This window comes from Belonocnema kinseyi, chromosome 7 (assembly GCF_010883055.1).
Source record: "Belonocnema kinseyi isolate 2016_QV_RU_SX_M_011 chromosome 7, B_treatae_v1, whole genome shotgun sequence".
Taxonomy (NCBI): Eukaryota; Metazoa; Arthropoda; class Insecta; order Hymenoptera; family Cynipidae; genus Belonocnema; species Belonocnema kinseyi.
In genome coordinates, this window is record NC_046663.1 from 38,570,474 (window position 1) to 38,585,266 (window position 14,793).

Genomic DNA, 14,793 nt, shown 5'->3' on the forward strand with positions numbered 1-14,793 from the left:
TCGTCGCTGTCTGTTACCTGTCACGCCTTTCTTTGTCGCTACCCAACCCTGCTACTACCAATCCGTCAACACAGTCTTCCCACCCTGTCACAAATCTCCAAAAATATCTACCTCCCCTTTACAATCTCACAATCCCTCAATTAGATCTCTCACCTCCACACCCTTCCACACACTTCCACAATCCACTCACCTCAAATTTCAATATGATTTTCAATATATCCTTTCAAAAACATTATAAAATATCTGAATTATTTCGCAAAGATTTCCAAATATTTGACAAAGATTTCAATGCTTTCCCAACGATATCAAACAGATGTTAAAGTTTTCGCAAAGATTTCGGATAGATTAAAAAGATTTCACATACTTCAATGATTTTCCAGAGATTTTAATGATTTTAAAAATATTCTTAAATATTTATAAAATATTGGAAATATTTCGCAAGTTTCAGATAGATTTAAAAGATTTCATAGACTTGACTGATTTTTCAAAGATTGCAACAATTTCAAAAATACTTTAAATATTCGACAAAGAAATTTAATGATTTTCCAAAGATTTTACAAAGATTAAAAAGATTTCGAAAATATTTTAGATAGTTTCCAAAGATTTTAATCTGTTTTTTCAAATACTACCAAGCATTTTACAAAGATTTCGGATAGTTTAAAAAGATTTCACAAAGATTTCAATAATTTCGAAAAAGGTTGAAAAAATATTTCAAAGATTTCAGTGATTTCACCAAAGTTAAACATTTTTTAAAAATATTATAAATTTTTTTGAAAATATTGTTAGTGTTCTACAAATATTTAATGGATTTTCTAAGCCCTCACAAAGATTTCAAATATTTCGCAAATATTTGAGATAGTTTAAAAAGATTTACTGAAAAATATATCAAATATTAAAAAAATGTTCTAAATATTTTATAAAGATTTAATTCATTTCCAAACATTTCACAAAGATGTCAATGATATTCCAAATATTTCAACTATTTTTAAAATATTATATAAAGATTTCAATGATTTTCCAAATATTTTAAATATTTCATAAAGTTTCTGGTTGTACTTGAAAGATTTCAATTATTTCACAAATATTATTAGATATTTATAAAATATTTGAAATATTTCGCAAAGATAGATTTAAAAGATTTCATAGACTTGAATAATTTCTAAAACATATCAACAATTTCAAAAATACTTCAAATATTCGACAAAGAAATTTTATGATTTCCCTAAGATTTTACAAAGATTACAAATATTTCGCAAAGAGTTTGGATAGTTTTGAAAGATTTCAATCTTTTTTTTTAAATACTACCAAGTATTTCACAAAAATATTGGATACATTTAAAAAATGTACCAATTTTTTCACAAAAATTTCAATACTTTCAAAAAAAGTTTTAAAAATATTTAAAAGATTTCACAAAGATTTCAAAAATACTTCAAACATTCGACAAAGAAATTGTATGATTTCCCAAAGATTTTACAAAGATTAAAAATATTTTGGATAGTTTCCAAAGATTTCAATCATTTTTTTAAATACTACCAAATATTTCACAAAGATTTAAAAGATTTATCAACGATTTTACAAAAATTTCAATAATTTCGAAAAAGGTTTTAAAAATATTTCAAAGATTTCACAAAAATTTTACAAATGTTATGACATATTTTGAAAATATTGTTAGTATTTTACAAATTTTTAAATGATTTTCTAAGCTTTCACAAACATTCCAAATATTTCGCAAAGATTTTCGATAGATTAAAAAGATTTATTGAAAAATATACCAAACATTTCAATGCTTTTCCAGAGACTTTAATAACTTCAAAAATATTATTAAATATTTATAAAGTATTTGAAATATTTCGCAAATATTTCAGATAGATTTAAAAGGTTTCATAGACTTGAATGATTTCTCAAAGATTTCAACAAATTCACAAATATTTGAAATATTCGACAAAGAAATGTAACGATTTCCCAAATATTTCAAAGATTTTAAAAACTTTCAAAGATTTCGGATAGATTTAGAAGATTTTTTCAATGATTTAAATGATTTTCCTAAGATTTTAAATATTCCAGATAGATTTAAAAGATTTTTTAATCTTCAATGGTTTCTCAAAGATTTCAACAGTTTCACAAATATTTCAAATATTAGACAAAGAAATTTAATAATTTTTCAAAAATTTTAAATGTTTCATCAAGATTCTGGTTATATTTAAAAGATTTAAATCATTACAAAAATATTATTGAATATTTATAAAATATTTGAAATATTTCGCAGATTTTAGATAGATTTAAAAGATTTCATAAACTTGAATGATTTCTCGAAAGATTTCAATCGTTTTTTAAAATATTTTCAAATATTTCACGAAGATTTCGGATAGATTTAAAAGATTTACCAATGATTTCACAAAGATTTCAATAATGTCGAAAAACGTACAAATATTATTAAATATTTTGAAGATATTGTTTGTATTTTACAAATTTTTAAATGATTTTCTAAGCTTTCACAAAGATTTCGCAAACATTTTAGATAGATTAAAAAGATTTATTGAAAAATATACCAAACATTTCAATGCTTTTTCAGAGATTTTAATAACTTCAAAAATATTATTAAATATTTATAAAGTGTTTGAAATATTTCGCAAATATTTCAGATAGATTTAAAAGGTTTCATATAAACTTGAATGATTTCTCAAAGATTTCAACAAATTCACAAATATTCGAAATATTCGACAAAGAAATGTAATGATTTCCCAAATATTTCAAAGATTTTAAAAACTTTCAAAGATTTCGGATAGATTTAGAAGATTTTTTCAACGATTTAAATGATTTTCCTAAGATTTTAAATATTTCAGATAGATTAAAAAGATTTTTTAATCTTGAATGGTTTGTCAAAGATTTCAACACTTTCAAAAATATTTCAAATATTCGATAAAGAAATTTAATGACTTCTCAAAGATTTAAAAAAAATTTTAATATGTCGTCAAGATTTTGGATAGTTTTCAAATATTTCAATCGTTTATTAAAATATTATCAAATATTTCACAAAGATTTCGGATAGATTTAAAAGATTTACCAATGATTTCACAAAGATTTCAATAATTCCGAAAAAGGTACAAATATTGAAATGATTTTCTAAGCTTTCACAAAGATTTTAGATAGATTAAAAAGATTTATTGATTTCAATGCTTTCCCAGCGATGTCAAAAAGAACAGTTTTCGAATAGATTAAAAAGATTTCTCAGACTTCAATGATTTTCCTAAGTTTTTAATAATTTGAAAAATATTATTAAATATTTATAAAATATTTCAAATATTTCGCCAAGATTTCAGATATATTAAGAAGATTTCACAAAGACATCAATTATTGCGCAAATATTCCTCTGCTCTGTCGTCTTCTTAAAAAAAAAATTTTTATTATTATTATTATTATTTCTAGCCGGGATCAAGGATCGGTTCGTGAAACAAACGAGGAGGAGCGATGGGTCCGCTTATTCTGCGTCTTACCGAAATCTATGACCGACACAGAATTGCAGCAAGAGTTTTCGAAATTTGGGGCAATCGAGTATGCGACAGTCGTGAAAGATCGCAATACCAACGAGTCGAAAGGCTTTGGCTACGTGAAATTCCGAAAAGTCTCGAGTGCCGCGAAGGCATTTGAGGAGTGTGACCGTAAATACAAAGCAGTCTTTGCCGAGCCAAAAAAGCCAAAACCTGAACACAACGATTCAAAATACAGCAGCAATGGTCTCTCCGTCTCGTACGACAATCTTGGCGGCGGTGGCGGCTATGGTTCCTCAAATTTTGGAAAAAGTAGCATGAGTCTCGAGATTGCGACGAATTATCAGAACACGGAAGGATACACGAAGTTACAAGTGATTGCCCATCCGGCATTAAATCAGGACCAGCTGTGGAAATTGTTTGACATTGTGCCGGGATTGGATTATTGTAGCTTGAAGACGGACGTGAGGTATCGAATGCCAAGGGGCCAAGCGTCGGTGGCCTATTTAAATCCGAATGCGGCGGCCTATGCGCGCGAAAAGTTTCACGGATTTGAGTATCCGCCCGGGCACCGAATGATCGTTAAACCCGATTTAAGCGGCAATCCAACATCGAAAAATTCGTCGAAACCTGGAGGGTCAAATCTGATTAATGCCCGAACAGATTTGGTACATCTTGCTGAAACTATCGCACAGGCGACATCTTTAATCCAAGCGGCTGGATTGACAGCATCTTGTGAGTAGTTTCTTTTACAGGGTGTCTAGTGACCTTGAAAACCTGGAAATCTCCTTGATTTTTTTTACGAAGACCTTGAATTTTAATTATTCTTTCTTTTTGCCTTTTTTATTTTAAAACAGTAATTTTATCGAAATGCGAAGAGTAATTTAAATCTTGTAGCCTATTATGAAAGAAATATCTCGTTTAGAAAAAATTTTGCTGCTGAAATTTTTTTTTATTCGTCAAGATATAATTCATCTTTTGCTTATTACATAATAAATGAAGATATTTCAAGGCACTTTTTGTTGAGGTGTTCAACTTGGAAATGATAAAAATCATTAATTTAAAATTTCGATGTTAATTCAATTTCAGAATTAGAATAAGCCATGGCCATACAACGGATTTTTGGAGGGGTTGACCACTCGGTTTTTGAGTGTACAACAGATTTCAAATAAAGATTTCACAGCAATTTCAGAAACATTTTAAAACCTGAAAGATTTAAAGGATTTTAAGGATTTCAAAAAGGGTTCAGTACACCTGATTTCAAAGATTTCAAAAATTTGAAACGATTTCAAGAGGTTTTAAAACATTTTAGAAGATTTCCAAATATTGCAAATAATTCAATGACTTCAACGAATTGCAAAAGATTTTCCAAACAAAGATTTTATAAACATTTCAAAATATTTCAGAAAGATTCCAAGGATTTCAAATATTAAAAAAAGGCGCGTACACCAGGTTAAAAAGTTTTCACAAAAATTTCACAAAGATTTTAAAACTTGCAAAAGACTTTAAATATTTAAAAAGGGTTATATTAAACCACACTTCTAAGATTTCAAAACATTTCAAAGATTTTAAACAATTTCAAAATTGTTTAGAAGATATCAAAAGATTTCACTAAGATTTGTAATAATTTAAATAATTCCAACGAATTCACGAAGATTTCAAAAATTTCGCTAAGATTTTGAACATTGCACACAGATTTTAAAACTTTCAAAAGATTTCAAAACACTTCAAAGATTTTAAATAACTTCAAATTGTTTTAGGAGATGTCAAAAGATTTCACAAAAGTTTCAAAAGGATTTCAAGCTATTTCAAAGATTTTAAACCATTTAAAAATGTTCGAAAATATTTCAAACGATTACAAAAGATTTCTTTTGTATTTCAAAGAATTCTTACGGATTTTGAAACATTTTAAGAATTTCAAAGATTCAAACAAGAGAATTTGGTACACCAGATTTCAAAGATTTCAAAACATTAAAATTTTTTTAAATTATTTCCAAAGGTTTCAACAAATTTGAGAAGATTTGAAAAGATTTTAATAATTTCAAAAGAACAGAAAATATTTCACGAACAAAGATTAAAGAAACATTTCGAAGATTTTGTAAAGATTAAACAAAATTTCACAAAGTTTTCGTAGATTTCAAAGCTTTCAAGAACTTAAAAGATATCAACAAGGGTTACAGTGCAACAGATTTTAAAGATTTAAAAATATTTCAAATATTTTAAACGATATAAAAATTTTTTATAAGATTTCAAAAGATTTAACAAAGTTTTCAAATATTCCAGTGATTTCAAACGAATACAAAAGACTTAGAGAAGATTTAATCATTTCTTTAAACAATTCATAACGATTTTCAAAAATTTTCAAGAATTTCAAATTATTTCAAAGATTTCAAAAGATTTCACAAAAATTTCAATGATTTCAAAGACATTACAAAGATTTAAAAATATTCCTAAAGATTTCACAAAGACTTCTCATGTTGGCAATAAATTAAGAATTTGTTTATTTACGATTCAGCATTTTTAAACATTTTTTGGCCCATAAAAAATGAAATGGCTCATTTTTTACATGCATGACTAGTATTTAATTCATTATTTGATGTAAAAAAAACGGAGAACTGCAAAATTTTGATTTCTTAACCTGGAAAACTTGCAAAAGACCTTGAATTTTGTTCCTAAGAATCGCTAGGCTCCTTGTTCTTTTTTTGGTTTTTTCGTTTTGGCAAGAAATGCAATAATTGAGTTATGAAAACTTTTATTACAAAGTATATTTTATGCTAAAAAATTGTTAGTTAGTAAACATTTTTTTGTATTGTTTAAATAATCGCTTGTTTTAAACAATTGCAAATTAATTATACTTCTCCGCTTGTGAAAGAATTCTTCCACGTGCCAATAAATTCTATAACCTCTTCCAAAAATTTTGGTGAAAAAAAAGTTTGTATTTTGCAGTAGTTCAAAAGTTATTGATTTTTCTGTGACCGCGCTCCGACGTCCAGCGCTGGTCGAGCACGTTCGGACGCGATAGTTTAATCTTCACCAAAGTATAGTGAAATTTTCAACCAAGAAGATTAATATTCTACAAAAAAAAGTATTTTTTAACAAATCGGTTCAAACATTCAACCTAGTAGTTAAATTTTAAACCAAAAAAGATCAATTTTCAATAAAAAAAATTTAGTAGTTGGTATTTAAATTCAGGGTGGCCGCTGGACCGGGAACCCTGGAAAACCGGGAAATGACAGTGAATTTATTTTTTGACCGGGAATTTTATATTTTTAATTTTTTAAAAAGACTTATAGAATTAAAAATTAGAAGATTTTTGATAAAAAACATTTTTAGTTGATCAACTGTAAATATAAATTAATTCATGATTTTTAAAATTAAATTTTACTTTAAAAATGAAAAAGTCTTATTAGCTAAACAAATGTAAAACCTCGATTGAAACATTATAAACTATTTTCAAATAACTTCTAAATAATATATTCATAACGAAAGGTTTTTATTTTTCAAATATTATTTCAGTCTAAAAATATTCCATTTAAAATCATTTAATTTGAAATTTTTCAATTAAGAAAAAGAGAAATTAATTAATATTTAGAAATATCGGACTGTTTATTTTAAATCAGTAATTAAAAATGAAATATTCAAAACTGAACATTTAATTTTACAATTTTAATTGTTCTATTTAAACAAATTTAGTTTGTAATTCAAGTTATTGAATTTCGATGTACAAAATAACAATTGAAGATCTGTTATTCTTAGAAAAAATCAGAAATTTAAAGAAATTTTTAGAATTTTTGAACAAATTTAAAACTAATTTGAAATTTTGAATGATTTCAAATAATTTAAATGAAGTGTCTACGTGTACTGATAAGATACGGCTATGTGTATTAAAATTTCAATGAAAATAGTCCACGGCCTTATTTGGAATCAAATATAGATTTTGGCAGATTTCGAACAAACAATTTCAAAGCTTTTTAAGAATTTTGAAAGGATTTTAAGGACATTTTTTGAATTTTAAAGGATTTTAACAAAAATTTAAGGGAAAATTCAAATAATTTTAAAAGATGTTTAGATGTTCTGAAAACATTTTTTAAATAATTAAAAATTTAAAAATATTGCAAACAACATGTCAATGTTTCAAGAATTTAAAATAAAATTTTGAAATTTGTGTTCAGCTTAAAAAAATATATAATCGTTTAATTTTTAATGTTTCTAGCTTAAAATTGCTTAAAAGTATATAATTTCTCAGTTTTTATCACTTCAAATGGAAAAATCTTTGGCATTAGAGTGTAATTTTTTTAATTAATTTTAATTTATTGAAAATTCATCTTATTTTGGTTTAAAATTCAACTACTAGGTTGAATGTTTGAATCGATTTGTTAAAAAGAAATACTTTTATTATAGAAAATTAATATTCTTAGTTGAAAAATTCACTATACTTTGTTGAAGATTAAGCTACTATTTTATTAAAAGTTCAGTTTTTGTTTTGAAGCTTCATTAGTTTAGTTAAAAATTCATCTTTTTGTTGAAAGAATTAATTTTTTGGTTAAAAATTTTTTTTTTATTAAAAACTAATCTTTTCAATGACTATTCAATTTTTGTGTGGATATTCACATTCTTTGATTAAAAATCCAACTACTATTTAACCAATTCCTTAAAAAACAATATTTTTGGTTGAAGATTAATTTTTTGGGTTGAAAATTTATCTATGCTTGATTAAAAATTAAACCACCTTATTCTTTTTTAGTAGAAAATTAATCTTCTTAGTTGAAAATCCATCTTTTTGATCAAGAAATAACTATGCCTGGTAGAAAGTTGAACCGCTTGATTATAAATGCATTTTTTTTATGAACCTTTATCATTTCAGTTTAAAATTCGTTTCATATTGTACTTAATATGATACCCACAATAATTTTATTCAAAATAATTTATTACAAAATTGTTCCCCTATGTCTTGGCTTAGAGTTTATTCACTTTATTAAAAAATTAATTTTTTAAATGTAGCTTTATTCTTTTTGTTAAAAATTTATCTATTTTGTGGAAAAGTGTACTGTTTTGATAATATTATTATTTCCTTAAATTATTTTTTTAAAATGAAAACTGAACCATTCAATTTTTGGTTGAAAATCAATTTTTTTAGTTAATAATGGATCTATTTTTTGTCATTTTTCGCTAATTCTATCGTTTTTTTCTTCTATTTTTACTTTCTTTTGACAGGTATTTGTAGCTTCTTCGCTAATTGGCTAAAATAATGTTCCCCATCTCAGCAAATCATAATGATACAGGAACCACGCTGAACCGAGAAAACCGGGAATTTTATGAAACTCGGAAATGACAGTGATTTTATTTTTTTTGCCGGGAATTTTACAAATTTGTAGAAAAAAAATGTTCAACTTCGAATTCAGCCGTTTTTTAAATAAGTAGTTAAATTGTTATTTTTTTCCTAGCATGATATTATTCTGTTTAGAATGCGTAATTCGAAAATCTTTCATTCTAAAAATATTATATTTCAGATTTTATTTTTTTAGCATTCATTTTAGTTTAAAGAATTTCGAAATTTAGTTTCAAAGACTTGAACCATTAAAAATTAGAAGCTTTTGAATTCGAAGATTTTGGCTAAAAAATGTTAGCTGATCAGTGGTGAATATAAATTAATTAATGATTTTTCAAATTGTACTGTACGTTAAAAATTTAAAAGTTAATAACATTTGATTTTACTAGACTATTCGGAATAAGTTCAAATGGAAATTTTACCAAATATTTTCAATTTCAAAATAAATTGAAAAAAATATATTTATAATTAAAGGCTTTTATTAAATTTCTAATATTGTTTCAGTCGAAAATATTCCATCTTTAAATGGTTCAATTAAAAAATATTAAATAAAAAAAAATCATTACTTAATATTTAAAAATATCTGTCTTCATTTAAAATCAGCAATTATAAATAAAATATTCAAATATTAAACAAAAACTAAACTTTGAAAGTTACAATTTTTCTATTTATAAAAATTTAATTATCAAGGCTAATTTAAAACAAAATACAGATTCTTGCAGATTTCGAATAAAAAATTAAGAAGTTTTTTCAATAATTGTTTCCTTAAGATTCCTGTAGGAGATTTGAAAATTATTTCTTATTCTGAAAAATTAATTTCAAGAGAATATTTAAAAAGATTGACAAAATGATGAAAAATGAATGTGGAAGATTTTCAAGAAAATTTTTTAAGCTTGCAAGATTTTTTCAATTGTAGAAAAAATGCGAATAATTTAGAAAAATGTTAAGTTCTGAAAAAAATTTTTAATTTCATAAAATGTAAAACAACATGTAGATTTGTCAAGATTTTGAAATAAAACTTTGAAGCATTTTAAGGATTTTTAAACTATTTAAAATTAAAATAATGATTTAACTCTCAATTTAAGAAGTGTTTGGTTTATAAAAAATGTAATCGTTCAAGTTTGAAAACTTTTAAATTCATTGATTGATTCTTCAATTTAGAGCATTGAAAATGATAACGTGGATTTATATTTTTGAACAAAATAGTTTGAACAGTGGATGTGATTTTAATCAAAATTTCCATGCTTAAAAGACGAATTTTCTTTTAGAAAAAAATTAATTTTCAATCAATAAGGACGAATTTTCTATCCAAAAAGACGAATTTTCAACGAAGCAGTTGCATTTTTTACCAAAAAAGATGACTTTTGAACAAAACAATTGAATTTTAAACCAAATGATTGAATTAAAAAAAAATCTATTTTTTTAAACCAAACAGTAGCGTTTACAACCAAATAGTAGAAGTTTCAGTCATCGAAGAAGGATTTTCAAAAAAATAGATCATTTTTTTTTAAAAAGTAAAATTTTCATACCAAAAAGACGATTTTTTCTAATACATTTAAATTTTCAACATAGAAAGTGAATTTTCAACAAAGGAAGATGAATTTTTAAATCAATAAGGACGAATTTTTCATACAAAAAGATGAATATTTAACGAAACAGTTAAATTTTTTACAAAAAAGGATGTCTTTTGAAGAAAATAATTGAAATTTTTTATACAGGTAAACAAATTTTAAAGAGATTTAACCTCAACTAAAAACAGTTGCATTATCAACCAATATTCGAATTTATAGATCGTTTCTAATCAAAATAGATACATTTTTAGCAAAATATTTCAATTTTCATGTCATAGAGATAAAAATATTTTAGAAGACAGTAAAATTTTCAACAAAAAAAGTCAATTTTCAACCAAGAAAGATGGAATTTCAAATAAAAAATATTACTTTTGCAAGCTAAAAGATGAATTTTCAATCCAGAATGTCGAATTTTCTAATAAAAAACGCAAATTTTCAACAAAAAAGTCCAATTTTAACCAAAAACTATTCATTTTCAATCTATACATATCAATAATATACATAACCAATAATTTGAATTTTTTATGTGAAAGAGACAAATTTCTTAGAAGACAGTAAAGTTTTCAACAAAAAACTCAATTTTCAACCAAGAAAGATGAAATTTCAACCAAAAAATATTACTTTTGCAAAGTAAAAGATGAATTTTCAATCCATAAAGTCGAATTTTCTGATAAAAAACGCGAATGTTCAATAAAAAAGTCAAATTTTAACCGAAAAAGATGAATTTTCAATTTATAAAGACCAATCTTTTCTTCAAGAAGACGAAATTTTTACGAAATAATTTAATTTTTCACAATAAAGGAAAATTTTTTAACAAAATAATTAAATTTTTAACCAAATCGGAAAATTTTAAATTAGTTAAAAAATTTTGAAACAGATTAAACCCCAAAGAAAAACAGTTACATTATCTACAAAATAGTTGAATTTTTAGATAGTTTTCAATAGAAAAAGATCAAATTTGAACCAAATATTGAAATTCTCATGTCAAAGAGACCAATTTCTTAGAAGACAGTAAAATTTTCAACAAAAAACCAAAAACGCGAATATTCAATAAAAAAATCAAATTTCAACCAAAAAAGATGAATTTTCAATCTATAAAGACCAATATTTTCTTCAAAAAGACGAATATTTAACGATAGAATTGAATTTTTTTCAATGAATGATGATTTTTGAACAGCATAATTGAATTTTTAACCAAATGGGAAATTTTTAAATTAGATAAAAATACTTTAAACAGATTAAATCTCAACGAAAAAAATGGCATTATCAACAAAATAGTTGAGTTAATAGATCGTTTTCAATAGAAAAAGATCAAATTTCAACCAAATATTTGAATTTTCATGTCAAAGAGATAAATTTCTTAGAAGGCAGTAAAATTTTCAAAAAGAAAGTCAATTTTCAACCAAGAAAGACGAAATTTCAATCTATAAAGACGAATTTTCTAATAAACAACACGAATGTTCCACAATTAATAGATGTTGAATTAATAGATCCTGTTCAATGAAAAAAATAAATTTTTAACAAAATATTTGATTTTTCATATTAAAGAGACAAATTTCTTAGGAGACACTAAAATTTTGAACAAAAAATTTAACTGTCAACCAAGAAAGATGACATTTCCACCAAAAAAATATTACTTTTGCAAGTTAAAAGATGAATTTTCAATTTATAAAGACCAATTATTTCTCCAAAAAGACGAGTATTTAACGAAAAAATTGAATTTTTTACAATAAAGGATGATTTTTCAACAAAATAATAGAATTTTTAACCAAATGGGAAAATTTTAAATTAGTTAAAAAAATGTAAAGAGATTAAATTGCAACGAAAAACAGTTGCATTATCAACAAAATAGTTGAATTTATAGATCGTTTTCAATATAAAAAAGACAACAAAAAAAGTCAATTCTCATCCAAGCCAGATGAATGTTTAATTAAAAAAAATATGACTTGCACCATAAAAGATGAGTTTTCAATCCATAAGGAAGAATGTTTTTATCAAAACTGCCAATATTCAACAAAACAGTTGAATTTGTGACAATAAAAAGGAGAATAGGGAAAAGAGTGTGAAGACTATAATTAAATTAGAAATTAATCGATTTTAAGCATTTCCGAGTTAATAATTTTCAACTGTTAAGGCTTGCATTTAAAAAAATTTAAATTTCGAATACGGAATTACGGAATGAGAAATTGTTTCATTTCATACGCTATTAATTAAAATTTTTCTCAGAATAAAGCTCTAATGATACATTATTCGACTTTTAATGTTTTTTTTTTCAAATTGTAAACTATTTTTTTAGTGTTGAATTAAAATTGTCAAAGCATAGCCACAAAAATTAGGGTTCGTGGCATTTTTTCAAAAACCAAAAAAAAAAAAATAATAATAATGCTCTCTGGATTTATGTATTTTCTAATTTGTTAGCTTTGGACACGTCGCTGCTTAAACTTCCGCCCGCGCAATCAATGGCCAGTATTGACGCAGATGTCGCGAAAAGGTGCTTCATCGTTTGCGGCCCACCTGTTCCTCCAATTCTCGCGATGAAGGACGCCTTTTGTAGATTTGGGAACCTCATCGACGTTTATATGCTGCCAGGAAAAAATTGCGGCTACGCAAAGTACGCGAGTGTCGAAAGCGCGAATAAAGCAATCGAGGTATGAATCAATCATAATAAAAATATTTACGGTATAATAATTTTCATATTTATTCACACTCAATTTTTGCACATTGAAATTTCTATTAAATTATTTGATTTTTTTTTTGAGCGATGACACTATTTTGCTTCTATTTAGAAAAATTGACTCTAAAGACCATTTTTTCTCACAATTTTCCGATGGTGTGACTGTTTCTGTACTTTTCCTTGTAAAATATTTTAGAACTTTTTCGCTAATTGGCGAAAAAGGGTGCCCGGCTTATCTGAAAAAACTTGACAACCTGGAATTCTCCTTGAATTTTGGTTAAACCTTGAAAAGATGGAAATCTTGAATTTTTCTTTTCTTTTTATAACAGTTTTCGAGGGATTTCAAAGGATTAAAGAGGTTTCAAGGATTTGAAAAAGGCGTGTAGACAAGATTTCAAAAATTTCACAAAGATTTCGTATATTTCACAAAGATTTTAAAACTTTCAAAAGGTTTCAAGGATTTTAAATATTTTAGGAAGAGATGTCAAAGATTTCATAATATTTCAAATATTTTAAACGAAATACAGATATATTTCACAAATATTTTAATGAGATTAAAGGAATACAAAAAATTTCAGAAAGACTGCTCAAATATTTCAAAGCATTTAGAAGGATTTCAGAAGATTTAAAGAATTTCAAAGATTTCAAAAAGGATATATTACACTAGATTTCAAAGAGTTCAAACATTTTCAAAAGGTTTTTATACATTTGAGGTTTCAAAAGATTTCAAAACATATCACAAGGATTTTAAGGATTTCAATGATTTTATTAAATATTTAAAAGATTTTTAAAGATTCAAAACGATTTCGAATATTTTATTGATCTCAAATGAGCACAAAAGATTTCAAAAATATATTTAAAAACTTCTTAAAATTTTTATAAAGGTTTCAAAACATTTGAAAGATTTTTAATAATTTCAAATTTGTTTAGAAGATTTCAAAAATTTCAATAGTTTCAAACGAATACTAAATATTTCACAAACATTAAAGAAAGATTTTACAAATATTTCAAAGATTTCTAAAAAATTTCATGAAGGTTTCTAAACATTTCAAAGATTTTAAACAGTTTCAAATTTGTTTAGAAGACTTCAAAGATTTTACAAAGATTTCGAACATTTCACAAATATTTCAAAACATTTTACAAAGATTTTACCAAAATTTTAACATATTTCAAAAGAATTCAAAAAGATTTGGAATATTTTATATTTAATATTATATATTTTACTAAAGATTTCACTAAAGATTTCCGTGGAGGGGAACAACTGATGAGTCTAAAACGCTAATTTTTTTCGTACCCGGCGAAAGCTGGGTCACTTCGGTTCGGTTTTGATTCCTCTAGAATCAAACTGAAGGGCCTATGACAAAGCCATCGAACGCGTCCTCGGGTTGCGTATAGAGGGTCCCTGTACCAAGGGTTTCTGCTGAATATGGTTACAAAAATAAATAGGCAGTCGCGGAAAATTGTCCAGGGGTGGTCCCGAAGGAATTAACCCCCAAGCGGAGGTGTGAAAACCGTGCCGAAAGCTGAATGGCACCTGGGTGAGGTGTCTAGAACGGTGGCTCTGGGATACCGGGCGACCTCTCAGAGTAAGCAGCCTTATCTTTGCATGCGGGGCTCTACAAGGATGGACCAACCCCTTTCCCTAGCTTCTCGTGGGAACAACAATGACAACACCAAACATAGTTGTAAGTGCGGTTTAAAAAAATAGAACGCGCAGGGCTCCCGACAATG

General features: G+C 25.7%; 1 protein-coding gene across 3 annotated transcripts in view; it reads left to right on the forward strand.

Moving 5' to 3' along the window:
* Window positions 1–14,793, forward strand: part of LOC117176817 (RNA-binding protein 45) — a 56,471-nt gene that overhangs the window by 15,502 nt on the left and 26,176 nt on the right. For all 3 annotated transcript variants that reach the window (XM_033367138.1, XM_033367136.1, XM_033367137.1), the window contains exons 3-4: window positions 3,427–4,223; window positions 12,807–13,036. In XM_033367138.1, coding sequence (XP_033223029.1) covers window positions 3,427–4,223; window positions 12,807–13,036 — 1,027 coding nt within the window. The remainder of the gene's footprint in view (window positions 1–3,426; window positions 4,224–12,806; window positions 13,037–14,793) is intronic.